The sequence below is a fragment of the Naumovozyma castellii genome, chromosome 1, assembly GCF_000237345.1.
Source record: "Naumovozyma castellii chromosome 1, complete genome".
Classification (NCBI taxonomy): Eukaryota; Fungi; Ascomycota; class Saccharomycetes; order Saccharomycetales; family Saccharomycetaceae; genus Naumovozyma; species Naumovozyma castellii.
Window position 1 is genome coordinate 1,912,826 of NC_016491.1, and position 24,093 is coordinate 1,936,918.

General features: G+C 37.4%; 14 protein-coding genes and 1 non-coding gene across 15 annotated transcripts; 8 read left to right on the forward strand and 7 right to left on the reverse strand.

Moving 5' to 3' along the window:
• Positions 1-222: 222 nt before the first annotated feature.
• On the forward strand, positions 223-5,532 carry UTP10 (snoRNA-binding rRNA-processing protein UTP10; the record flags this gene model as incomplete). Its single annotated transcript, XM_003673850.1, has 1 exon — positions 223-5,532. One exon carries the CDS (start codon positions 223-225, stop codon positions 5,530-5,532), a length of 5,310 nt encoding a protein of 1,769 aa, XP_003673898.1.
• A 364-nt stretch (positions 5,533-5,896) lies between these two features.
• Positions 5,897-7,144, forward strand: GZF3 (Gzf3p; the record flags this gene model as incomplete). The annotated part of the gene is made up of 1 exon (XM_003673851.1): positions 5,897-7,144. The coding sequence occupies one exon, from the start codon at positions 5,897-5,899 to the stop codon at positions 7,142-7,144; it is 1,248 nt and encodes a 415-aa protein (XP_003673899.1).
• A 201-nt stretch (positions 7,145-7,345) lies between these two features.
• NCAS0A09610 (WD repeat MDV1/CAF4 family protein) lies at positions 7,346-9,433 on the reverse strand (the record flags this gene model as incomplete). The annotated part of the gene is made up of 1 exon (XM_003673852.1): positions 7,346-9,433. The coding sequence occupies one exon, from the start codon at positions 9,431-9,433 to the stop codon at positions 7,346-7,348; it is 2,088 nt and encodes a 695-aa protein (XP_003673900.1).
• A 769-nt stretch (positions 9,434-10,202) lies between these two features.
• Positions 10,203-10,409, reverse strand: NCAS0A09620 (uncharacterized protein; the record flags this gene model as incomplete). The annotated part of the gene is made up of 1 exon (XM_003673853.1): positions 10,203-10,409. The coding sequence occupies one exon, from the start codon at positions 10,407-10,409 to the stop codon at positions 10,203-10,205; it is 207 nt and encodes a 68-aa protein (XP_003673901.1).
• Positions 10,410-11,123: 714 nt separating this feature from the next.
• NCAS0A09630 (uncharacterized protein) lies at positions 11,124-11,705 on the reverse strand (the record flags this gene model as incomplete). Its single annotated transcript, XM_003673854.1, has 1 exon — positions 11,124-11,705. One exon carries the CDS (start codon positions 11,703-11,705, stop codon positions 11,124-11,126), a length of 582 nt encoding a protein of 193 aa, XP_003673902.1.
• A 338-nt stretch (positions 11,706-12,043) lies between these two features.
• On the forward strand, positions 12,044-13,549 carry NCAS0A09640 (uncharacterized protein; the record flags this gene model as incomplete). The annotated part of the gene is made up of 1 exon (XM_003673855.1): positions 12,044-13,549. One exon carries the CDS (start codon positions 12,044-12,046, stop codon positions 13,547-13,549), a length of 1,506 nt encoding a protein of 501 aa, XP_003673903.1.
• Positions 13,550-14,600: 1,051 nt separating this feature from the next.
• Positions 14,601-14,673, forward strand: NCAS0Atrna7A. The gene has a single exon. It is a non-coding gene; the product is annotated as a tRNA-Ala (tRNA).
• Positions 14,674-14,797: 124 nt separating this feature from the next.
• Positions 14,798-15,595, reverse strand: ASF1 (nucleosome assembly factor ASF1; the record flags this gene model as incomplete). Its single annotated transcript, XM_003673856.1, has 1 exon — positions 14,798-15,595. The coding sequence occupies one exon, from the start codon at positions 15,593-15,595 to the stop codon at positions 14,798-14,800; it is 798 nt and encodes a 265-aa protein (XP_003673904.1).
• Positions 15,596-16,353: 758 nt separating this feature from the next.
• NCA3 (SUN family protein NCA3) lies at positions 16,354-17,439 on the forward strand (the record flags this gene model as incomplete). The annotated part of the gene is made up of 1 exon (XM_003673857.1): positions 16,354-17,439. One exon carries the CDS (start codon positions 16,354-16,356, stop codon positions 17,437-17,439), a length of 1,086 nt encoding a protein of 361 aa, XP_003673905.1.
• A 124-nt stretch (positions 17,440-17,563) lies between these two features.
• Positions 17,564-18,487, reverse strand: PHO86 (Pho86p; the record flags this gene model as incomplete). Its single annotated transcript, XM_003673858.1, has 1 exon — positions 17,564-18,487. The coding sequence occupies one exon, from the start codon at positions 18,485-18,487 to the stop codon at positions 17,564-17,566; it is 924 nt and encodes a 307-aa protein (XP_003673906.1).
• A 231-nt stretch (positions 18,488-18,718) lies between these two features.
• RPE1 (ribulose-phosphate 3-epimerase RPE1) lies at positions 18,719-19,417 on the forward strand (the record flags this gene model as incomplete). Its single annotated transcript, XM_003673859.1, has 1 exon — positions 18,719-19,417. The coding sequence occupies one exon, from the start codon at positions 18,719-18,721 to the stop codon at positions 19,415-19,417; it is 699 nt and encodes a 232-aa protein (XP_003673907.1).
• A 77-nt stretch (positions 19,418-19,494) lies between these two features.
• On the reverse strand, positions 19,495-20,013 carry ALB1 (Alb1p; the record flags this gene model as incomplete). Its single annotated transcript, XM_003673860.1, has 1 exon — positions 19,495-20,013. One exon carries the CDS (start codon positions 20,011-20,013, stop codon positions 19,495-19,497), a length of 519 nt encoding a protein of 172 aa, XP_003673908.1.
• Positions 20,014-20,246: 233 nt separating this feature from the next.
• MTC1 (DUF5427 domain-containing protein MTC1) lies at positions 20,247-21,605 on the forward strand (the record flags this gene model as incomplete). Its single annotated transcript, XM_003673861.1, has 1 exon — positions 20,247-21,605. One exon carries the CDS (start codon positions 20,247-20,249, stop codon positions 21,603-21,605), a length of 1,359 nt encoding a protein of 452 aa, XP_003673909.1.
• Positions 21,606-21,803: 198 nt separating this feature from the next.
• GCD14 (tRNA 1-methyladenosine methyltransferase subunit GCD14) lies at positions 21,804-22,922 on the forward strand (the record flags this gene model as incomplete). Its single annotated transcript, XM_003673862.1, has 1 exon — positions 21,804-22,922. One exon carries the CDS (start codon positions 21,804-21,806, stop codon positions 22,920-22,922), a length of 1,119 nt encoding a protein of 372 aa, XP_003673910.1.
• A 95-nt stretch (positions 22,923-23,017) lies between these two features.
• Positions 23,018-23,875, reverse strand: NIT2 (putative hydrolase; the record flags this gene model as incomplete). The annotated part of the gene is made up of 1 exon (XM_003673863.1): positions 23,018-23,875. The coding sequence occupies one exon, from the start codon at positions 23,873-23,875 to the stop codon at positions 23,018-23,020; it is 858 nt and encodes a 285-aa protein (XP_003673911.1).
• Positions 23,876-24,093: the final 218 nt, after the last annotated feature.

Genomic DNA, 24,093 nt, shown 5'->3' on the forward strand with positions numbered 1-24,093 from the left:
ATAAAAAGTTTAAATGTTAGCATTATTATTTCCATCGTTTTGGGTCAAGCCATTCACGTGCTCTTTTTTTTTTTAACCCAGGCGGAAAATTTTTCAAAATAAGCGATGAGCTTATTGAAAGATTTCGACTATCTATCCATTAGAAGATAATTATTTATTTCAAGTCCAAAAAAACTTATTCTACAGAGACTATATCGATAGAACCATAGCATAGAGAGTGATATGTCTTCTTTAAGTGAACAGTTAGCGAAAGTGGCTAGCAACAATGCCACTGTTGCCCTTGATAGAAAGAGAAGACAAAAATTGCACTCTGCTTCTTTAATCTATAATCCAAAAACAGCCGCAACCCAAGATTATGATTTAATTTTCGATAATGCTGTCAAGGCGTTAGACGAACTGATCCAAATTGATCCAAAGTTTGAAGTCTTCAAAAGGTCTTTATTTTCTGAAACGTCTGTCTCCATTGATAGAAATGTACAAACTAAGGATGAAATCAAAGCCTTGGATAATGCTATTAATGGTTACTTATTATTAGCTTCTTCTAAGTGGCATTTGACCCCAACAATTCAAGCTACCGAATGGTTGGTACGTCGTTTTCAAATTCATATTTGCAACACAGAAATGTTATTATTATCCACGATTAACTATTATCAAACCCCCGTATTCAAGAGGATTTTAAACATCGTAAAATTACCACCTTTATTTAACCCATTGTCGAACTTTGTTAGAAGTGAGAAAGCGCCATCTAATTTAACCATGATTAAGTTGTTCAATGACATGGACTTTTTAAAACTGTTTGCGAATTATTTGAACAAGTGCATTAAACAAAAAGTCACATATACAAACCAGTTATTATTTACCACCTGTTGTTTTATAAATCTAATTGCATTTAACTCCACCAATGATGAGAAACTAAATCAGTTAGTCCCAATATTGCTTGAGATTTCTGCCAAACTATTGGGCTCCAATTCAGTTGATTGTCAGATTGCAGCTCATACCATCTTAGTGGTATTTGCCACTGCTCTTCCATTACAAAAACAGATTATTTTAGCCGCTACCGAAACAATGCTATCTAATCTACAAGATGAGAAGGCTAAAAGATCAGCATTAGTGACAATTTGCAAGTTATTTCAAACCTTAAGGGGACATGGAAACGTGGATCAATTAACAAACAAATTATTTCAAATTTTCGATTCTAAATTTGATTTGGAATACTTGATAAATTTTTTAACGAAGAAAGACGTTCCCCCATGTGACAAGTTCTTTACAGCTTATATGAGAGCTATCGCTAGATATGATCATTCAAAATTAGCTTCTCTTGTAAAGCTATTAAAAAACATTAAATTAGAGAAATACGAAGTAAGATTGATAATTACCGATTTGATCCACTTGTCAGAAATTTTAGAAGATAAGACCCAATTGACTGAATTATTTGAATATTTTGTTTCTGTTAATGAAAAATTGGTGCTCAATTGTTTGAAATCGTTAAATCTTACAGCAGAACTGTTTGAAATAAGATTGACCACATCGCTTTTTTCTAATAATGAAGAAACAGAAGATATTATAAAAGACATTGAAAGTCAAAAAGTTATTGGCTTAACAACTTCTGTACCAACATTCAAGGAATTTCTTGATAAAAATGCCGAGTTTATCAACACTAAGAACACATCTATGCTGGCTGAATCTGATGAAACCTTTAATAAGCTGTTATCCCTATTCATTGAAGCTGTTGGAAAAAATTATACAAGTAACGCGTTTTTAAACGCATTTCTAACTACTTTAGAAACACGAATCACCTTTTTACTTCGTATTGTCATTTCTCCTGCTGCCCCAATTGCGTTGAGGTTGATTGCTCTAAGCGATATTTCTAAAGGTTTAAACAATATTGATAAAGACTCAAATGTATTTACGATGGTTCCATGCTTACTCTGTGCTTTGAGCGATGTCTCAAAAAATGTTAGAACAAATGTTAGGGCACTTCTTTCACAAATTGCTAATAGACCATTCACGAAACATTATTTCTTAAATAATAAGATATACGGCGATAACTTGACTATTCCAATGCTAAGTCCAAAGGATGGCGAATCATGGTTAACGAGGTTCCTTAATGAGTACATGGTAGAAAATTATGATATTTCACATTTGGTGATCCCAAAGAAGGATCAAGATATATTTTTATTGTTTTGGGCCAACCAAGCTCTAAATATCCCCCTACCGTACCCAAAAACTATTTTATTAAGCTATTTGAATAAATATTCCTCATCAGCTGCAATCTATTCGACTCTCTTTGAAGACTTTATTTCCAACTATATTTCGACTAGATCTCAATGGGAAATGAAATGTAAGGCAAACAAGACAAGTTTTGTTGAATTTGAAACAGAATTGGTCTACTTAATATCACCAAAGGAAAAAAATCAATTTATTATCGACTTTGCTCTCTCAGCATTAAATTCTGAATATGAATCTCTTGCCACTCTCGTGTCTGCAAGAATAATCAATATATTCAATACTTTGAAAACAAGTTTACAATTACAGATTTTACAGAACATCATAGATGCAAGCGCAGAGTCTGATGCAAATTACGATTCTGTAGCCACCTTGCAATCTTTACCTTTGTCAGCTGACCTATTTGTAGCTATTTTATCACAAAATAAAATTAATGCTGATTCAGCTGTCACTGATATTTCCAAGAGAAGAAGGAGACGTTCATCTACTAGTAAGGCTGCCCTACAAAAAGAAGAAATATCTCAAATTGCTGAGATTCATTTGAGAAAATTGACAATCATTTTGGAAACTTTGGATAAATTAAAGATGAAGAGCACCGAATCATTGCTATCTACCTTATTTTCAGTTTTATCCGATTTGGAAACTTTAGATCAAGATGGTGGGCTTCCAGTACTATATGCCCAAGAAACGTTAACATCATGTATGCTGAATACTATTGAATCGTTAAAAGAAACAGGTTGTGTTTCATTAAGAACTATTAGAGCTGATATCTTGGTATCAGCAATTAGGAATTCCCCATCACCACAAGTTCAAAATAAACTATTATTGGTTGTTGGCGCATTGGCATCTTTGAACTCTGAAACTGTTTTACACTCCGTTATGCCAATCTTCACTTTCATGGGTGCGCACAGTATTCGCCAAGATGATGAGTTCACCACCCAAGTTGTTGAAAGAACTATTATGACGGTTGTCCCAGCATTATTAGAGAACAATACTGCGAACAAGCAAGATGAGATAGAATTTTTACTAATGAGTTTCACCACAGCCTTCCAACATGTTCCAAAACATAGAAGAGTGAAATTATATTCCACTTTGGCAAAGGCATTGGGTTCATACCAATCTATCGGTCCCTTCTTATTCTTAGTTACTCAACAATACTCCTCTTTAATTGAAAGTTTCAAATTAGGCGAGGCCAGAACAATTATCGACTTTGTAAAATCCTTCTTAAACAATTTTGACGTTTTAGAACAATTGACAGGACTCCAAGTTTATTTGAATCTTGTGAAAACATTGCTATCCGCTAGTAAAAATGCTGATGAAAAAGAGGCATTAACTTCCCACGCCATATTTACGAATGGTGTTTTGAATTTGACTACATCTGAACTCTCTATTTTAGTTCAACATTCTTTCGACTTCATTGGTAAAGTTATAGAAGAAGGTGACAGCGACCATTACACTTTAAATGGCAGTTTCAAACTGAGAGTTTATTCTGCTTTATTGGATGAAAGAAATGAAGAATCCTTCTCTAATGCAGTTAAAGAGAAATTTGGTGTTGTTCTAGAAACAATTTTGACATTCATCAACGAAGCTGGTTCTCTATTCAAGTCATCTGGTTCTCAAAGTGACGAAGGGACTTCAACACCAGAAAGAGCATCTGAAAATAAGAAAGAAATAAAAGATATTTTATTCACTCTGTTAGGGAATGTTTTAAATATGTTACCAATTGATGATTTTATCACAGCTGTTCTACCGTTGCTAACTAAAAGCGGTAACGAAGATATTAAATATCATTTGGGCTTAGTCATTGGTTCTAAATTTGAATTAGAATCTTTAGAAAGCTCCTCAATTGCTGGTGAGGTCATTTCTGTATTACTGGAAAGAATACCTGCAGAGAAGAATTCGGTTAATGTCATCCAAGTTCTATTGAACACGCTAGCCGCTCTAATTACTAAGTTCGGTTCGAGACTAGAAAGCTCTTTGTTGACATCAGTGCTTTCTTTAGTTACTGGAGAATTAAAATCAGATCAAATTGAGGTCGCCATCTCTTCTTTAACAGTTATTACGAGTTGTATTCAAATCCTTGGTGTAAAATCTATTGCCTTTTATCCAAAAATCGTTGGTCCAGCTGTAAATATTTTTAAAAGATTTGAAGAGGATAAAGAACATTTCTTGAGAAAGCAACTGCAATTATCGATCCTTCTATTATTTGCTGCAATGATTAAATCCATTCCAACATTCCTATTGTCTAATATTTCTGATGTTTTCCATGTTATCTTTTTTGCTGATGAAATCGAAGCAGCTACAAGATTATCCGTAATCTCATTGGTTGTTGAGTATATTAACTTAAAGGAAGTCCTAAAGGTCTTAAACAAATGTTGGGTTTCTAGTATCTCATTGACAACGGACTCTATCGCTGTTTCTTTATTCTTAAGCGCCCTAGAATCTACAGTTGAAGAAATTGATAAGAAATCTGCTACTTCTCAATCTCCAATTTTCTTCAAACTTCTTTTATCATTATTCGAATACAGATCAATCAGTAAATTTGATAACAATACTGTTAGCCGTATTGAAGCCTCAGTTCATCAAATTGCCAATATGTATGTTCTAAAGATGAACGATAAAGTATTCAGACCACTATTTGTCATTCTTATAAACTGGGCTTTTGATGGTGAAGATGTAACCAACAAAGAAATCTCTGAAATTGAACGTTTGACAGCATTTTTTAAGTTCTTTAATAAGTTACAAGAAAACTTGAAGGGTATTATTACATCGTACTTCACCTATTTATTGGAACCAACAAATGGCTTATTAAAAAGATTTATTTCCAAGGATATTGTAGATATAAATCTGCGCCGTTTGGTATTGAAATCTCTGACATCAGCATTCAAATATGATAGGAATGAATACTGGAAATCTACATCAAGGTTTGAATTAATTTCTATCACGTTAGTGGACCAATTATCTAATATTGAAGACGTCATTGGTAAATACTTAGTGAAAGCCATCGGTTCATTGGCTGCCAATAACAACGGTGTTGAAGAACATAATCAAATAATGAACAAGCTACTCATAAGCCACATGAAGGCAACATGCTCATCCAGCGAAAAACTATGGGCTGTTAGATCCATTAAGTTGGTATACTCCAAGGTTGGTGAAAGCTGGTTGATATTGTTACCTCAATTGGTTCCAATTATTGCTGAATTATTGGAAGATGATGATGAAGAAGTAGAACAAGAGGTAAGAACGGGTTTAGTGAAGGTAGTTGAAAACGTATTGGGTGAACCATTCGATAGATACTTAGATTAGTCTTTTTATTCCTAACTCAAGATGACTTGAAAGAATTGTATAGTATATATAACAGATAACATTTTCTTATTAAACTCTCGATGCTTACGTAGGTTTCTATCCAGGAATTTGTGACACGAAAAACTGCCAATATTCCATTGCGGCAATTTTCACGATGTTTTCCTCGCGTGAAAAATTATTATGAGGCCATGTTAAATGCTTTGGCGCACATTAGATCGACATGATGAGTCTCGGATTAAGTCTAGAGATAACATCTGACAACGCATTAGAGACCGTTTTCGATCCCTCTGATGAGCAATTATTAGACAATTAATTTGCAAAGCTTTAGAGTCCCGGTGAAACTTGCAACGCTGTTTTGCATAATATGAAGATGGAAAGCTATCCAATGACAACGAATAAACAAATAGAATATCCATACAGTGTCAACGTGAAACTGGATCACCAGATAAATGGAGAAACAGCTAGTCACAATTTAGTAAGGGGAGCTGGTAATGCTACGATTACAAAAGGAGACTCTGAAATGAATACGAATGGGGTTGGAGAAGAGGTACCACACATAAAGGCATCAACGTCAGGTTCAGTAAGCCCTATGCATACATCATCTAATGGTGTGAATAATGATAGAATAAGCTTGGATGTCTCCAAGCATAGTCCAACAACATTGTCTGTTTGTAAAAATTGCCTTACCTCGACGACGCCACTTTGGCGACGTGATGAAAATGGAGCTGTTCTATGTAATGCTTGTGGTCTTTTTCTAAAACTACATGGAAGACCCAGACCTATTAGTTTGAAGACTGATGTCATTAAATCTCGAAATAGAAAGGGGGGCAATTCGAATGGTGCTGGCGGTTCAACACTTAAGTTTAATAATCAGACATCGTCTTCCATTGCAAATAATATTCATAAAACATATGTTCAAATTGAAAAAAAAAGGAAACGAAGTGTAGGTGATATAGAGGTCTCGAACGTACATAATTCAGGGGATATAAATGCTCCACTAACGAAAATACGAAGCATTGATACTGAATTGTCAAGTGATAATATTTTGGGAAATGATCTTCGAAAACAAATTGCCAATGATAGAAATCTTAAGGGGTTTCAAAGTACTTTAAAAAGCGGCGAAGCACCAAGCATGCAGGCACAATTGCCACACCTTTCATCACTCCTGAACAACATGGAAAACCTTCCTATAACGAAGTCATCCAACGATGGAATCATGTATAATAGACAGAACTCAACCGTGTCATCACCTGGACTCAGTCCTCAATCTATTTCTGGGAATAACCAATTATCTATGCCGATAGTATCTCTTAAAGATGTCTTAAAAAATGATAACTCTGACACTCCAACATCAGTAATAGGTGTTAGAGATCACTCTCAAGATAATTCTGCACCTGTAATCAACCGTGATATTCCTGTAAACGTTATTCTGCCGTACGAAGAAGAAGCAATAAGATTGAAAGCCAGAATTAATGAGCTGGAGTTGGTGACGGATTTATATAAAAGGCACATTTTTGAGTTGGATGATAAATGTAAGAGATTGGAAGAAGAATTGAAGGAAAAGGAAGGGACCCTCAAATCGATTGGCCCTAATGACAAATCAGATAAGTAACATCTATTTAAATTATATAAATAACGAATAAATGACAATAATGATATTATATCATTAAATATATGTATGTTACCCTTGATTTGATATCAGGAGTATTATGTAACATGGTGGCTATTTACATAAAAAAGAATATAGTTAGATTATATGCATTCTGTGCTTTCTCATATGCAGATATGGCAAAGTGACGGTTGTGGAAGATGTTCAAACTGCCCATGAATTAATAGTCCCATCGCTTCGGCCTTCTACTAAGTAACCATTTTGATAACTCATGGTTTCAACGGTAGATACCGGAATGGTGGGATCCGAGGTACTTGCTTCATCAGTTGAGGTGCATGTTTGGAGATTATTGAGTTGACGATCGTATACTTTACAAGCTTCATCGTGTGTGGCAATGGCGATTTTATTCTTATCAAAATCAACTGACAGAACAGGTTTTTCAAAAGTTAGCATGTCCGAAAGAATACCAGATCTTAAGTCCCATATGCGTACTGTCTTGTCAATTGACCCAGTAACAATGTTTTTATTGTCAAACTTTAAGCAGGTAATCGAACCAGAATGTCCTTCCAGGGCGCGGACAACTTTACCAGCTCTTAAATCCCAAAGCCTCACAATTCCATCCCTAGTACCTGTTGCCAATGCAGCATCGAAACACTGTAAGGCCCCAATGATTGCAGTTGCTTTTGTTGTTGTTAAAAAGGGGGAGTCAGTAACTTGTATTGGCGGAGAGGCAATGGCAACAAAACTTAAATCTATGGTTTGGAGACATTTACCCGAAGGAATATCCCATTGACGAATAGTTCTATCTTGGGATCCACTAATTAAGTTTTCACCAGCAACAGTTACAGATGTAATCTCGTCGACATGCGAATCAAACGTATGAATACAAGATGCAGATGATGAGATTGGTTCTAAGTTTGAATTATTGGTGGGTAAAACGTTTCTGAAAGATTGAACTCCGACATTCAAATTCCACAATTTTAGGAGAGCATCTTTACCTCCAGAAACAAGCATATTGTTAGTGATTTGCATACAGTTTACTGTAGCCACATGGCCAGTCATGCGACCAATTTGTTTGCTTCTAGAAAGATCCCATATTTTAATTACATGATCCAGATGGCCAGCTGTACATAATGTTCCAAAAGGTAAATCAAAATCCAAACAAGTGATGTTATCATCATGTGCTTTCTGAATCGTATTAATCATACTGCCCTTTTCAAAATATTGCTGTAAGGTTGGAGTAATTTTCCTGGAATTTCTATTTTGGTTATGATAGAATTGACCTAGTTTGTCGGCAATATCTCCATTACTATCCGCAGATAAATATTTGGATCCATCTTTGCTAGGGTGTGTTGAACTAACTTCATTACCTAGACCGGTTGATACCGAACCAGCTCCCTTCCTGCCTGCCCCTAAAATGGTAGACTCCTCATCTGTTTTATCATCACTAGCTTCTAAACCATATTCTACCAGAAAATCTAGACGATCTTGAACTAATCCCAAACTATCTTGTAAGAAAAACTCATTTTCTTCAACCGTAGCAATTTTACTGAAGACATTATCTCTTTTTATTTTCAATTTGGCAATCTTTAAATCCAATTCGTTAATTTCGTTTTCAGCCAATCTTTTTTGAACCTCTAAGAAATCTAATTGAGTGGTAACCTGTTTAGATAAATCTCTTAGCACATTCACTGAGTATGATCTGCCAATCAATTCTTGCGTAAACCCGTTAGGTAGCAAAAATTTCTCTTCTGCTTCCGTGGTATTTAACATTAAAGGTCCAGAATCATCATCATCATCATTTGCATCATAAGTCAATAATTGATCGATGATAGGTATGGATGCTTCAAAACCTTGAAATAAGGAAGGTCCTTGATCTGTAGCGTTTTCTGCAGCGGCTTTTATGGTCTTTCTGCCGTTATCAGTAGATTTAGAGACATCTGACGGAATGTCGTTCAGTATTTCATCGTTTAGATGCGTCATGATTTTGAAACTTGTTCTTAAATCAGTATATCTATTATTAAAATATGATTTTCCATCTTTCGCCAGTGACAAATCTTGAAATCCACTCTTATCCTGTTCCTTATCTTGAAAGGGTAAATTCAAGTCCTTCATCTTACGTATCAGTGTTCCTGCACCTCCTTCGTTTTTATTAACAGCCTCATGTAGTATGCTTTTATATTGTGGGTTGCTAGTTAATGAATGATCATCGGCTTGAGAGGGATTCAATAAGGTGGATGCAGTTAAAGAAAGACTCTTACCCAAATGAGTCAGTTGGTCATGGCTTGACATAACGGGTGGCTCTCCTTTTATGGTATTTGAGGTGGGCCAATGGAGTTTGTCTTCTTAAGTACTGTAAGTCCTTTGTCCTATATTGTTTTTAGATCTTACGCTATTTGATTCGATGGGCAAGTTTTCGCGAATTTCAAATTCTTGCAATGACAGTAACAACAGAGAAACGTCAAAATAAAGAAGAACAGAGGAAAATGATCCGTCTTTTTTAAGATTTGTTTGAAGATTACATATTTTTACAGTTTGCATTTTTAATTCTGGTTTTTAGGGTATCCGGAAATGAATAAGAGCAAGAGAGAGTAGCCAAAAAAAAATATTTATCCTTCAGCATCGCTCAAAAATACGGAATTTCTCCCATTGAGAAACGTAGACTAAAACATTCCCTAAAGCTTAAGTTCAGATTGTTCAGATATCAATAGAGTGTCTAGTTCAACACCCAAGAGAAATAAACAAAACCGAACTTGACCAAGAAATTCCGATAGATATCGGAAGATTTGCTAAGAATAAGTTGAAAATAAAAAAAACAAGTATATTAATAGGGATCAAGTATGAATTTAAATATATAATCTTCCTATTGATTGAAAAGACTGAGTCAAGTTTGAATTTTATAGTAAATGCACGTGATTTAAATATAACGGTTTATAAACCATGTTTCCAAATTTTTGTATTGATTAGACCGGTTATTTGATTATGATCTTTCTTTATTTTTTTGATATATATTTCAAAGGCATCACGAGGCTTTTATTAGTATATATATTATCTTGGCTTTTCAATAAGGCAATGATAACTGGTTGTCAGTATAGATGGTAATCGATGAAGATAGGGTCAGGCGAGCTTTCTCTAGAGTGTACAGTACGGCCCATAATTCCCGTTCGACGGTCGAGTAACGTTGTTGTGTTTCAGTGAAACGTACAGAGGGGGAAGCTATTGGATACAATTGAGTTTTTCCATCGACTGTATCGGGTTGACAAACCATGGAGGCGGCACCTGTAAGGCTTGCATCCGAAAATATATATGTCGGAGCCTGGGGGTCAAATAATTTGAGTGACAGTGATTTATCAATCCATTGTTTAATCTCACCAAATTTGGGTGCCAACTTGGAGTGTATGTCCTTGGCTGGTGGGAGTTTAGGAAAATTCTGTGTATTGGACAACTCGTAGAAAGGAGTCAACAAATCTGAGGCATTGGGAATAAAATTACGGAGGTAATTGACAAAGCCAATGAATTTGATAATGCCTTCCCGAGTGGTTGGCAATTTCCAATCTGCGGTTGTCTTCAATTTCGCTTCATCGATGGTGATCCTATTATGTGAGATATTATAACCGAGAAAATGGATCCTGTCCTGGGCAAGTTGTAGTTTTTCTTCGCTCAATGTTAAACCATGATCAGCAAGTTGTTAAAATAAGTTCCGCAATACTACGAAATGATCATGTATATTAGTTGATGCTACGATAATGTCGTCGTAATAATACTTGATGGTCGTAGATGGTGGACACTTAATCTTCTTGATGATGCCTTGTAGAAATTCACCCCACCAGTATGGTGCTGATACGAGCCCATAGGGAATTCTGGTAAATTTATAACTACCATCCTCTGTGATAATACCGATAGCATCATCCTTGATAGGTACTTGTTGATATGCCTTAGTAATATCGATTGCAGAAAAAGACAATCATATGAGAAAGTGTGGCTAAGATGGAGTGGGTCGCCGGAATTGGCCTTGGTGTAAATTGAACATATCAGACTTAATGTTTCCTAAATTAACATCAGAGACATTCTTAATACACGCTAATAATCTGAAATCTGAGCGTTTGATGATCAAGTCTGGGACAAATTTCTCGATTTCGTCAATCTTGGTTTGAACATCAATAGGGTATCCTGATTGAGTACCTGGCTGGGTCACAGCTGATTGTTGCTTCATGTTAATGATTTCACTTTTAACCTTTTGGGCAAATTGTGTTTGTTCAAGTCTAAATTTCTCGAATGTATCCACAAAGTCGGTAAAAGCAGTAGAAGTATTAGTTAACTCCTGTTGAGTATTGAGTGCGTCATTCTTTTCAGTTGCAGCAATACCTTCGATTTTGTTCTTAAGATCTTCGATTTCTTCTTGATTCTGTTCAAAATCCTGGTTTTCAATGTTTTTCAATTCAGTTTGTTGTTGAGTTTCTTTAGCGAAAGCAGTAGATGCTTGTTCTAAAGCATTCAATTCAATTGCATCGTCCTTCTTTAACTTGATTACTTCCTGAGATAAAGTGGTAATGGCTTCTTGCATGGAAAAACTCAATTGTATCCAATAGCTTTCCTCTCTGTACGTTTCACTGAAACACAACAACGTTACTCAACCGTCGAAAGGGAATTATGGGCCGTACTGTACACTCTAGAGAAAGCTCGCCTGACCCTATCTTCATCGATTACCATCTATACTGACAACCAGTTATCATTGCCTTATTGAAAAGCCAAGATAATATATATACTAATAAAAGCATCGTGAAGCCTTTGAAATATATATCCAAAAAATAATGTATTGATTGACCATAATGTTACCCGACATATTACGTAACCTTGAAGTTGACATCTTACAAGTAAAGCGTCGTCGACAATAAAAAGAGAATGAAAATTTTATATACACTTTGTTATGATACGAAAGTCATTAAAGATGGTAATAGTAAAATTGGTGAATTGATAGAATATGATATTTTAGGATTAGAGATCGAATATACTCGTGGAAGAAAAATGCTATGTGGTATGGAAAAATCACTAACTGAAAAGATCCCAAATTTGGACACACCCTTGAATACTGTTGGCAGGAAAATGAACGCACCTTGTCAACCAGGCTTCACCATTGAAAATAAAGATATTGAAATGGATGAACTTGAATATAATACAAGAGTAAAGAAGATGCATTCTTTTTCTGCAAATTATGTTCGCAATCTTCTCAGACGTGCTAAGCAGTATGAAATTTCCATCCCAGATAATGCTATCTGTGATATATTGTTAAATGGATTAAAAGGCCCATATAAAACCTTGCAATCCAAATATGCACTTGATGACAGTAATAAAAGTATGTCTGCTATTTTACAGGATATTCAAAGATTGTATCATCTTCATGGTCCAACCCCTAATACTCCTTCCAACAAATCAAATTCTGGTCAACAATCTAAGAGAAGTTCATCCACGGTAAAAACCGATTCGAAAAATAGCACAAATGCTTTTTTAAATAAGGATTCAAAATCCAAACCTGGTACTTCTATTAGAAATACTAAGCAACCAAATTATAATAAAAAACGAATCGAAAAGGCCCAGAACATTTCAAATGATAAACAGATCCATATACCTCCACCTAATGATGGTTACGAACTTAGGCCTCCTTCAACAGTAACCGACACAAATCTTAGGCATTCAAAACACCTAGACGCAAATCACACTACTGATCATCAAGTCACAGATACTGACACCGATATGAAAGATTATCCTTCTCTTCCAGGTCACCTTCTTCTTGACAGTGGTGCATCTACTTCTCTGATTCATTATCCTGACTTCCTCCATGATATTCAATACGATTCCGATCCTAAGATACATGACGCTCAAAACAACCCTATTGCTTCACAAGCATCCGGTTCTCTTATGTTTAATTTTAAACATCAATCCCCTATCCCTGTTCAGGCTGTTCTAACAGACGCTGTTGCATATGATTTATTGAGTCTAGATGAATTAGATAAAGCAGGCATTACAGCAAATTTTACCAAAATGGCTTTGGAAGATAAAAATGGAAATAATGTGGCATCGATTATTAAATATGGTCCATATTATTGGTTGCCTTACCGATATTTGGTACCAGCTTCACATGCTAAAATGGAAAGAGTTCATAATGTGTTACCCAAGTTCACTTACCCATTTATACATCGGTTATTAGGTCATGTTAATGCTCGTCATATACGTAAGTCAATCAACAAGGAGCTATCACTTCAATCTCAGAGTCTGATATCGACTGGTCTGGTAGTGAAACTTATAAATGTCCTGACTGTCTTAAAGGACAGCAGCTTACCGAGTAGTTTGGTTGATATTTTATTCCAGATGTGTCCTCGGAAGGACAATCTGCTCCTCTCCCTCTTATGAGTGAGAAATAGGTGGTTATGTAAAATATATATGGAGAAAAATACCTCGCTTTATATAGTTGTAGGATTTAATTTACACACCACATCGTGTTATACGACATGACTTAATAGCAAATTTACGTTCCAACACACTTTATATACAATACATAAAGAAATACAGGAATTTTACGTTAATTATATATACTACTAATTTATTACTTAGTTGGTATATTGTAATTTGTAAATCGTTATCAAACATCGCGAATTAATGAATACAACATAAAGAAAAATCATAATCAAATAACCGGTATAATCAATACGTTTTTAATGTAAAATATGAGCTTCGTGAGAGTGATCTTTTAAAACTAATTATAGTCAGACCTGATAACTAAGAATCTACTGGTCTTCTGAATAATAATAACTAATATAAACTAATCTACAATAATGGGCATAAAATAAAATACATACATTTAGTTCTACTTTTCTCTTCCTTTTATACTTTTACTTTTCCTCTGTCACTTCTTATCTCTTCAACTCACTGCTACTAGACTTCCCCTCTTTCCTTCTACGGTTATCTTACAGTTTAATACTTTTCTCATTAAACACTCGCACAACTGTTCATTCTAAGTTTCCTTTCTTCATCATATTTTCTTACTAACATAGTGTTTCACATTTCTTCATTTCTTTTCCCGAATAGGTAAACTTATTAATAATCTAGATTTAACACACCGTTCCAGAGGTCATGACCCTCGGTGATAACAGGACATTCTAAAACTCTGTACGACTTGATTAGGGAACACTAATCGGAACACTCGAGAAAACTCGTACAGCTTGACTGCCGAAATACATGGCCAGCCGGAACATAGAGATGCCTGTTAGTAAATATCCAATAAACTAATCATCAACATTTGTTGGTAAACATAATAACAATAAATCATCAACCTTAGTTGGTACACATAATAAAATCAAACATCAACCTTAGTTGGTACACATAATAAAATCAAACATCAACATTCGTTGGTAATCATAAATAATTCAAATAAATCGGTTATCTTAAATTAACAAGAAATACCGGGCGTGTGGCGTAGTTGGTAGCGCGCTCCCTTAGCATGGGAGAGGTCTTCGGTTCGATTCCGGACTCGTCCAATTCTTTTTTGCTTTTTCAAACCAAATGTGACGTTAACGTTACTAACTTCCTTTTAACGTTGAATTCAATTACAATCTATTATGGCTATTATTTTTGGCTGTCTATATAATTTTATAAAGTGAATTATTGTGTGTCTTGAGGAGTTGCCACTGTGTCCAACTTTCTCTTCTTCTTCTCACTTTGTTCTTGATCTTCTTCGGCCGCTTCTCCGTTATCATCACTTTCTTGAATATCGATTTCTCCTGTTATATCTTCACCTTCTTCATCTTCATCTTCAGGCTCTTCATCATCATCGGCGGCACTCTCATCCTTTTCACCTTCATCTTCTTCGTCTTCCTCCTCCTCCTCCTCCTCCTCCTCTTCTTCTTCTTCATCCTCCTCCTCCTCGTCTTCGTCTTCCCCCTCCTCTTCATCTACATCTGGTTGTTCTGGTGGATATATATCAGATTCCTTTTCATTATCCCAAACGATATTAAATCTTGTCACTCTTGGTTTTTCCGCCAATATATTTCTGACAATATGATCCACTTGAACCTTTGCCGGTGGATTTTCTCTCAATTCCTCATCATCATACTCATTATTCACATAATAGCCCACTCTCACGAATTCTCTCCCGTCATATGAACAACTCAATAGAATAACTGTAACGCTAACCAACTCACTTGCAGGGATCAATTCCGCGGATGGTGGGTCTGCGGAGAAGACAAACTTATTGACCCCCACGGGGACGGGCCCCACTAGGATGGAGTCCAGTTCTTGGTCGTGCTCTAGGGATCGGGAGGACCCAACGTATGTTAGTTTCCATTCCAGATCATTTTTCAAAGGTTCTAGACATTCGAATGTTATTTCGAACTCGTAAGGGTCTGTGAATTTTGCTGGATTGTTTAAGATTTCTATTCCGAGTAGGGAGACGATGGACATGTTGTGTGATTCAATTATGGATGTGAGTTTGCTGATTGATGTTTGCTATGTATGATGTTAAATGAACAAGTTGTTTACGCGTTTCTAGTATTATTCTAGGGAAAATTCCAAGCTCCAAGTGAAAAAAAAAAGGACGCGTTCGCCGGGTAAATCTTTTCTGAAAGAAGAAAATTCAATTAAGGGAGAAAGAAAGACTGAGATCAGAAACGTAAGATGGGAAAAGCGCGACCAGAAGTATCTCCTTACGTAACCGGCCGGGTAACACATCCCGCTTTCTCGGAACGCCCCGGAGCACCGGCCCGAGATCCGAGCCGGGTTATAGAAGCAATCAGGTTTCCTAATCCGGACTTGATTGATTTGACACCGACCGCATTATGCCCAAAAGGGTAACGGCCTCTGTTCTCGAGGCCAGAACTTTTCGGTAGACGAAGTTTAAGTTGACGTTAGGATTATACTGGAAAACTTTTCACTACTACTGTGCTCACTGCCAAGAGCAAAAAGGAACGGGGATCATCAATGTGGGCTTCTCAGACCACCTCTACCACCACCACCACCACCCCCCTCTTTATGCCGTATAAATACTGGGGACCCTTGGATCCTAAGGCTAACATGCTTCTACAGGAGACCATTGAGTATCACATCTAAAAAGAACAGTTCTCTGATTCTATATCACATTCATTACTTCTTACTCACTTTTCCAACTACAAAGTCCCTCTTTTACTCTTTTTTTGGTTCACATTCACTCATTTAATCCAACTATGAAATTATCAACCATTTTACTATCCGCTTCAATCGCTGCCGCTGCTCCTGCACCTGCTGTTCACCATGATGACCATCATCATAATGAAAAACGTGCAGTGGTCACCGTGACTCAATTCGTTAACGCTGACGGTAACGTCGTCATCCCAGCTGCAACCGCCACCAAGAATACAAAGACTACTACTTTGCAACCTTCCCAAGTCGTCGCTACAGCCACCATCAAGTCAAACAACGACAACAAGAAGGATACCACTGCTGATTCATCTTCTTCAATTGACGGTGACTTATCCGCTTTCTCCAACCCATCGACAAAATTCAAAGATGGAACCATCAAATGTTCTTCCTTCCCTTCAGGTCAAGGTGTCATCCCCGTAGACTGGCTAGGTTTCGGAGGCTGGACCTCCATCATGAACATGGACGCTCAAATCTCTTCAGAGTGTCAAGATGGGTTTTATTGCTCCTATGCCTGTCAACCAGGAATGTCCAAGACTCAATGGCCATCAGAACAACCTGCATCTGGGTCCGCCATTGGTGGACTTGTCTGTAAGGATGGGTTCCTTCATCGTACCAACACTGACACAGATTATTTGTGTCAATGGGATAAGAATACTGCACAGGCAGTCAATAAACTCGATAAGGATGTGGCTCTTTGTAGAACAGACTATCCAGGGTCTGAAAATATGGTCGTACCCACATTGGTTACTGCTAATGGTGGTGAACAACCAATGAGTGTTGTGGATGAGGATTCATTTTTCAAATGGTCAGGTAAGAAGACCTCTAGTCAATACTACGTTAATAACGCAGGTGTGTCACCCCAGGATGGATGTATCTGGGGGGATTCCGATTCACAAGTGGGTAATTGGGCTCCTCTTATCTTTGGTGCTGGGTACACTAATGGTCAAACTTATTTGTCATTGTTGCCCAACCCAAATAGTAATGCCAAGGCCAATTTCAACGTCAAGATTGTCGGTACAGATGGATCCGATGTGCAAGGGGAATGTGTCTATGAAAATGGATCTTTCTCTAAAAGCGATGGTTGTACCGTTTCTGTCCTGTCAGGTTCTGCTCAATTTGTCTTTTATTAGACTGTTTGCTCTTTATTCATTATGATACCCGTACCGTTAAATTTCTAGTTCGTCAATAATATGCTTAAATTACATAAAATTTTGTAAAATTATACAAAACAAAATAATACATGCTTTAATTCTTTCATTTCTTCTTGTTCTTAGCATTATTGAAACGGAATTGACACCCCCAAAGTTCCTTCTTGACACCAAACAACCCACCAAGCAACCTATTCTCCATGATCTTCCCACTCTGAACAAAGACAAACCCCTTCCTACGCAAGATCTGTTTCATCTTTTCATCAAAGGAAAAAACCTCCACGATCAACCTCAACGAATCGACTTTCTCCCCAGTCGCAGAACACAAGGCTTTGGTTCTAATCATGGCCCAATCGATCATATCATGCACAACCCCACTGGGCAAATATACTTTCCTGGCCCCCAAACAATTGATATTCATCGTCAATGATTCGTTCTTCTTGGATAATGCATTGTTCTTGGAGATGCTAATTAATGCAATAGGAGTGTTTCTATACACGATGATATGGGTATTATTCAACGTCTCTTCATCTTCCTCCTCTGTATTGTTACGTAGTTTTTGTAAGTCGGTATTGAAGATGGTGAGCGCGTTACAATTGACGATCTGATCAATCTTTAATTTGAAGTACGAGTCAGAGACACGCGATAGTAGAGTGAAAATGAATGAAGTAGCAATGACGGTGAAAAGTAAGGCAGTCAATACGGCCTTCTTGTTCACCAGACAAAAATAATATAGCATCCCTGACACGGATTGGAAATGTGCCATGGTGGGGAATGTGAGACGTGGAGTCATAAATATGATGAGCATGATCACAATGATGAAGATGACAATCGGGTGAGTGATCAAGTACTTGTTGGCGATAGCCTGTTGTTGCTTGAGAAAATCCACAGAGAGATTTAGTGCAGCGGTGGCGTATTCTGGTTTCAAAGCAGTGGCAAAGATGGTTGGTGGGGCATCGGTGTCTAATGGTTTGTCCAATGAGGCGTCCACTTGTTGCGGGATTCTTGTAATCTTCCTTTTAGCAGCCATAGTTGTCTTATCCTGTGTGTGAGTGAGTGTGTAGGTAAACTAACAGAGGTTCAGCTCTTTATAAAGTGAGTGCTTACTAGTTTAATGAGAACAACGTGGGTACGTACCGTACGTAATTGATTGAAATTAATATTTCTTCGGGCGGAAATTGCAATCAAACATTTAAACGAAATATGTCGAGAAATTCACAGATAGGATCATAAACAAAATACAGACAAACAACACACTATCATGGTCAGACCCATCATTGCCCCCAGTATTTTAGCCTCCGACTTTGCCAATTTGGGTTGCGAATGTCATAAAGTGATCGATTCCGGTGCAGAATGGTTGCACATTGATGTCATGGACGGTCACTTCGTCCCTAATATCACTTTGGGTCAACCAATAGTCACCTCTTTACGTCGTTCTGTTCCACGTTCAGGTGCACACTCTGCCTTCTTTGACTGTCACATGATGGTCGAATCTCCAGAGAAATGGGTCGAGGATTTTGCTAAATGTGGTGCTGATCAATTCACCTTCCATTACGAATCCACCAAGAACCCTCTTGAATTGGTCAAATTGATTAAGAGTCATGGTATGAAAGCTGCCTGTGCCATTAAACCAGGTACTCCCGTGGATGTCCTATTTGAATTGGCCCCACATTTGGATATGGCTCTTGTCATGACTGTGGAACCAGGTTTTGGTGGTCAAAAATTCATGGCTGATATGATGCCTAAAGTGGAAACATTAAGAGCAAAGTTCCCTCATATGAATATTCAAGTAGATGGTGGACTTGGTAAGGAAACGATCCCACAAGCTGCTAAGGCTGGTGCCAATGTCATTGTAGCTGGGACTAGTGTCTTCACGGCCGCCGACCCAGCAGAAGTGATCTCATTCATGAAGGGTGAAGTAGCCAAGGAATTGACCTCGAAGGGACTATTGGATCAATAAATTGTATAGAAAAATATCTTTTTCTTTCTTTCTTTTATTACTAGTATACATATGCCCTAAATACAATACACAAAATTTCATGGGAACATTGGACCCCCCAAAGTGGTTCCTTGTCCTGAACCAATAACGAGTCCTTGACTGGAAGAATCTTCAATGACGTTCCAAAGAGCTTCTTTCACTTGACCCAACGCAGTCTTCTTCTCAACCTTCTTGGCACGACCACCACCGACAGCATCAATTTCCATACCTTCATTGGAATCTTCCAACTTGGCAGTCAAATCTGTTAACAATCTTCTCTGTTCAGCATATTTCAAATTTCTTTCAATCTTCTTTGCCCTTTTCTTCGACAAAGTTCTCGACGTGACAGCCCCATTAGTGGAGGCAGTCCCATTTCCAGCACCGTTCTCCACTTTCCCCGCACGGTACAAGTCCAAGGAGACAGACTTGATCTCACCTGAACGAGATGAATCAGAGGATCTGGCAGGGTTAAATTGACCTGCCCTTTCACGAGCTGCTCTCTTCTTGCCGGCCTTTTGGGCCTTGCGGTGGAGGTTCACGGTCTGCTTGGGTCTGTTGATGGAGTTCTTGGAGGGCATCGTTGGGTATGTTGAGTGTCAGCCAGAAACGAATAAACGTAGTAATTGTAATTGTAATAGTAATTTTATTGTATATGAATGCGATGAGATGAGGTGAAAGTTTTTCGTTGCCGTGCGGAACGATTTTGTATTTGAATTGGAAAGGGGACAGCGATCATTAACAACAACAACAACAACAATAACAGTTACTACTACAAATAATAGTTCGTTAAAGCAACCATACACACTCCGTTATGACTACAGAGAGGAAATCTACCGAGGCAGACGACGTGTTTGAGTTTCTGGAATCGTTGCCCGAGACAAGCTCCAACGGGAACCAGGACGATAAGACCAAAGATGCCACAAAGAAAGATCCACAGAAGAAGGACGAGGACATTATGGACTTCCTGGATGAACTAGAAAAGAGTACAGCAGATCTGTCCGAGAAGAAGGATAAGAAACAGACAAAGAAGGTGGAGGAACGAGTTAAGACGGAGGACCAACCGGTACAGAAGGAGGAGAAGGAGAAGGAGGAAAGTAAAGAAAAGATAACTGCGGAAACGGCAAAGACACCAGAACAAGAACAAGAAGAAGAACAAGTAAATGATCCAATAACATCTTTTTCCAACTGGTGGTCCTCGTCGGGTTCGAATACTGTCTCATCGTTATGGAATAAGACTACGGAACAAGCATCAACGCACTTGAAGAAAGTGACAGAGAGAATTAACCAGGAACAACAGATGGAGGACTCCATCGCATCCAAATTGACCAAGAACTTGAATCCAATAAAGATATCGGAATTGGCAAAAAGTCTTTCTAAGATTGTTGTGGGTGACACGGAGGAGATCCTTAGAATTCATTTGGTTCATGATTTGATTAATTATTCTTATCTACAATATCAAATTGAAACAAAATTCGATCAAGTATTGTCTTCTCAAGTGCAAGGCGGTATAAGAATCTTTGTTGATGAATGGGGAAACCCAAATAAGAAAATGGATTCTTCAATCACAAACGAATTTAACGATGCTAAATTCCTGAAAAGGAAATTGAATCTATTTAATGGGAAGATTAATGATGGTGAAAAATTAGCATTTGCTAATTTGGATAATTCCATTAAATTATTCAATAAAGCTCATGAAGAGATTATGAAACAAAAGAAGGAGAATGAAAAGCAAGAAGGCAAGGATGGAAAGGATGAAAATGATCAAAATAAAATAAGTGATATATTTATTGCTATTCTACCCATCGCTATCCCCAATACAGGTAAAGATGATGACATTATTACCACTGACCCTTCACATCCAGGAAATTTCAATTTCACCATTGTACTAAAGGACATTACAAATAATATTACAACAATAACGAGATCACAAGGTTTCCCATTGAAATGGGTCAAATGGCTGGAAAATTACAACGACGATGAAGGTGAAGATGCTGATGCCGATGCCGATACCAATGAAAAGACGAATAGAGATAAGGAGGAAGAGGAGGAAGAGGAAGAAGAACTCGGTGTAGACCCTGGTGACTGGGTTAAAGAATGGATAGAAGACGGACTAAATCTGGCCTTCGGTATAGTAGCACAGAACTACGTTATCCAAAGAATGGGGTTTTGATTCGCCGTCCGAATAACTAGCATAGAGTACGTAACGTTATATTCACATATTAATCGTTTTACTTTGTATCTATCTTTGCCGTTAGCGATTTTCAATAACGAAAAAAAATTTAACCATCTCATCTCATCTCATCATAACAGCGCTGGAACAAGAAACAAACCTACCAAGGCATCGACCCAATACCATTGCCAGATAACCATGAGTCTCACAACATCTTGCTTTTCAGAATACAAGGATATTGTCCAAGAAGGTGACCTAGTTCTAATATGGATTTCCAGGGACCAAATAAAACCTGTCAAGATGGATTCAGAGGCCTCATTCAACACTCGTTATGGTACATTCCCTCATAAGGACATGATCGGGAAGAAATATGGGTCCCAAATTGCCATACGTACTAAGGGAACCAATAGATTTGCCTTTGTTCATGTATTGCAACCAACACCTGAACTTTGGACTTTATCTCTACCTCATAGAACACAAATCGTCTACACTCCAGATTCGTCGTACATCATGCAAAGATTGAATTGTGGTCCCAATTCTAGAGTTATTGAGGCTGGGACTGGTTCTGGTTCATTCTCTCATGCGTTTGCCAGATCCGTGAAGAAGCTATTTACGTTTGAATTTCATCAAGTGAGATTTGAACAAGCTATGCAGGAATTTAAAGAGCATGGTCTACTGGATGAAAATGTAACCATAACTCATAGAGATGTATGTGCTGATGGGTTTACCATTAAAAGTGGTGATACAACGTCTTTTGATTTGACAAATGTCCAAAACGTAGATTTGAATGCTAATGCCGTATTTTTGGATTTACCTGCACCTTGGGAAGCAATTCATCATTTGGATAGTGTTATTGCCAAGGGAGAGAAGGTTGGGGTATGTTGCTTTTCTCCCTGTATAGAACAAGTGGATAAGACATTGGAAAGTTTAGAAAAGAATGGATGGACGAATATAGAGATGGTGGAAATTCAAGGAAGACGATATGAAAGTAGAAGACAAATGGTGAGAACCTTGGATGATGCTTTAGAGAGGTTGAAAGATATTAAGAGAAGGAAATTGGCAGGTATGGAAAGACGCAAGAGACAATTGGAAGGTTTGAAAACTGAAGAAGAGAAACAAGATCAAAATAATGGCCAACCGGTGACTGAAAAGACTCAATTTAATCCATTTGGTAAGGGTGAAAGAGTCAAAGAAGGTGATCCAAATTATCAATGGAAAGAAGTAACGAAGATTGAAAGTGAAATTAAATCGCATACATCTTATTTGACCTTTGCATTCAAGATTACCGACAAGACAAGAGTAGAAGAATCCAAATAGAAGAGGAAGAATGCATACGAAGGAGGAAAAAAATATTCCTTGATATTATTTATTAATTGTATATTACTCATAGATAGAAGGAAAGTATTTTTCTTTTATAATCCAAAATCGATATCTTTTCGACGTTGTTTCATTAAAGGCATGCTTTCTCGTAGTTGGTGAAGTCTTTCCATATTTAAATCAGCACATATTATTTGAGGATCACTAACACTTGCATCTACTCTTGCAATTATGTCACCCCAGGGGTCAATTATCATGGAATGACCCCACGATTCCCTCTTATTGGCAACCGCTCCAGTGTCATGAACACCTTGTTGAGCAGGCATGACAACATAACATTGAGTATCTATGGCCCTTGCCCTCCCCAATATTTCCCAATGTGCCATACCAGTCTTCATGGTAAATGCACTTGGATAACAAATAATTTCAGCACCCATTGACCTTAGTTTCAAAGCTAATTCGGGGAATCTAATATCGTAACAAATTGAAGGGCCTAATTTCCCAACGGGAGTATTAATGATATCACCTATGAAACGTCCTGGGGCGGTAGAATTGGATTCCTTAAATGATTGACCATTGGGGACATCCACATCGAACATGTGAATCTTTTTATAAATGGATTTAATTCCTTCATCTGCGGATATGTAAACCAATGCATTTTGAATTCTGTCTTCTCCCTTTATCGGTGGGAGATGAACCCCAATGGAGACATCAATCTTAGTCTTCGTAGTCTTTATCATTGTTGTAATACCATTTAGGAAATCAAGGGATTCATTAGCTAGTAATTTGGAATGCTGTGGTCCTTGGGAGATGAAGTCAGTTGCCTCGGGGAAGAAGATGACTTTGGCGTCGGCATCGATAGCCCTTTGAATTAAGTCTTTCACTACTTGGAGGTTCCTAGTTACATTAGCAGAGGAGCATAATTGTGCCACGGCGATTCTTGAAGCAGTCATTGAGTCAAGACAGTGTTTAGATGTATTTATCTGTGATGCGTAAAAGTGATAGTCATCTCCGCGTTAAGATCTGCAAATATTTTCAATTATTTAGTAGTGTGTATTTCCTCTATTTACATTAAGAGAAGACAGTGGTCAACAGACTAATTCTTCAAAAGCAAGATCCATATTTATCACTACTACTACATCAAAATAAGATATTGACTCAAAGCTAGACA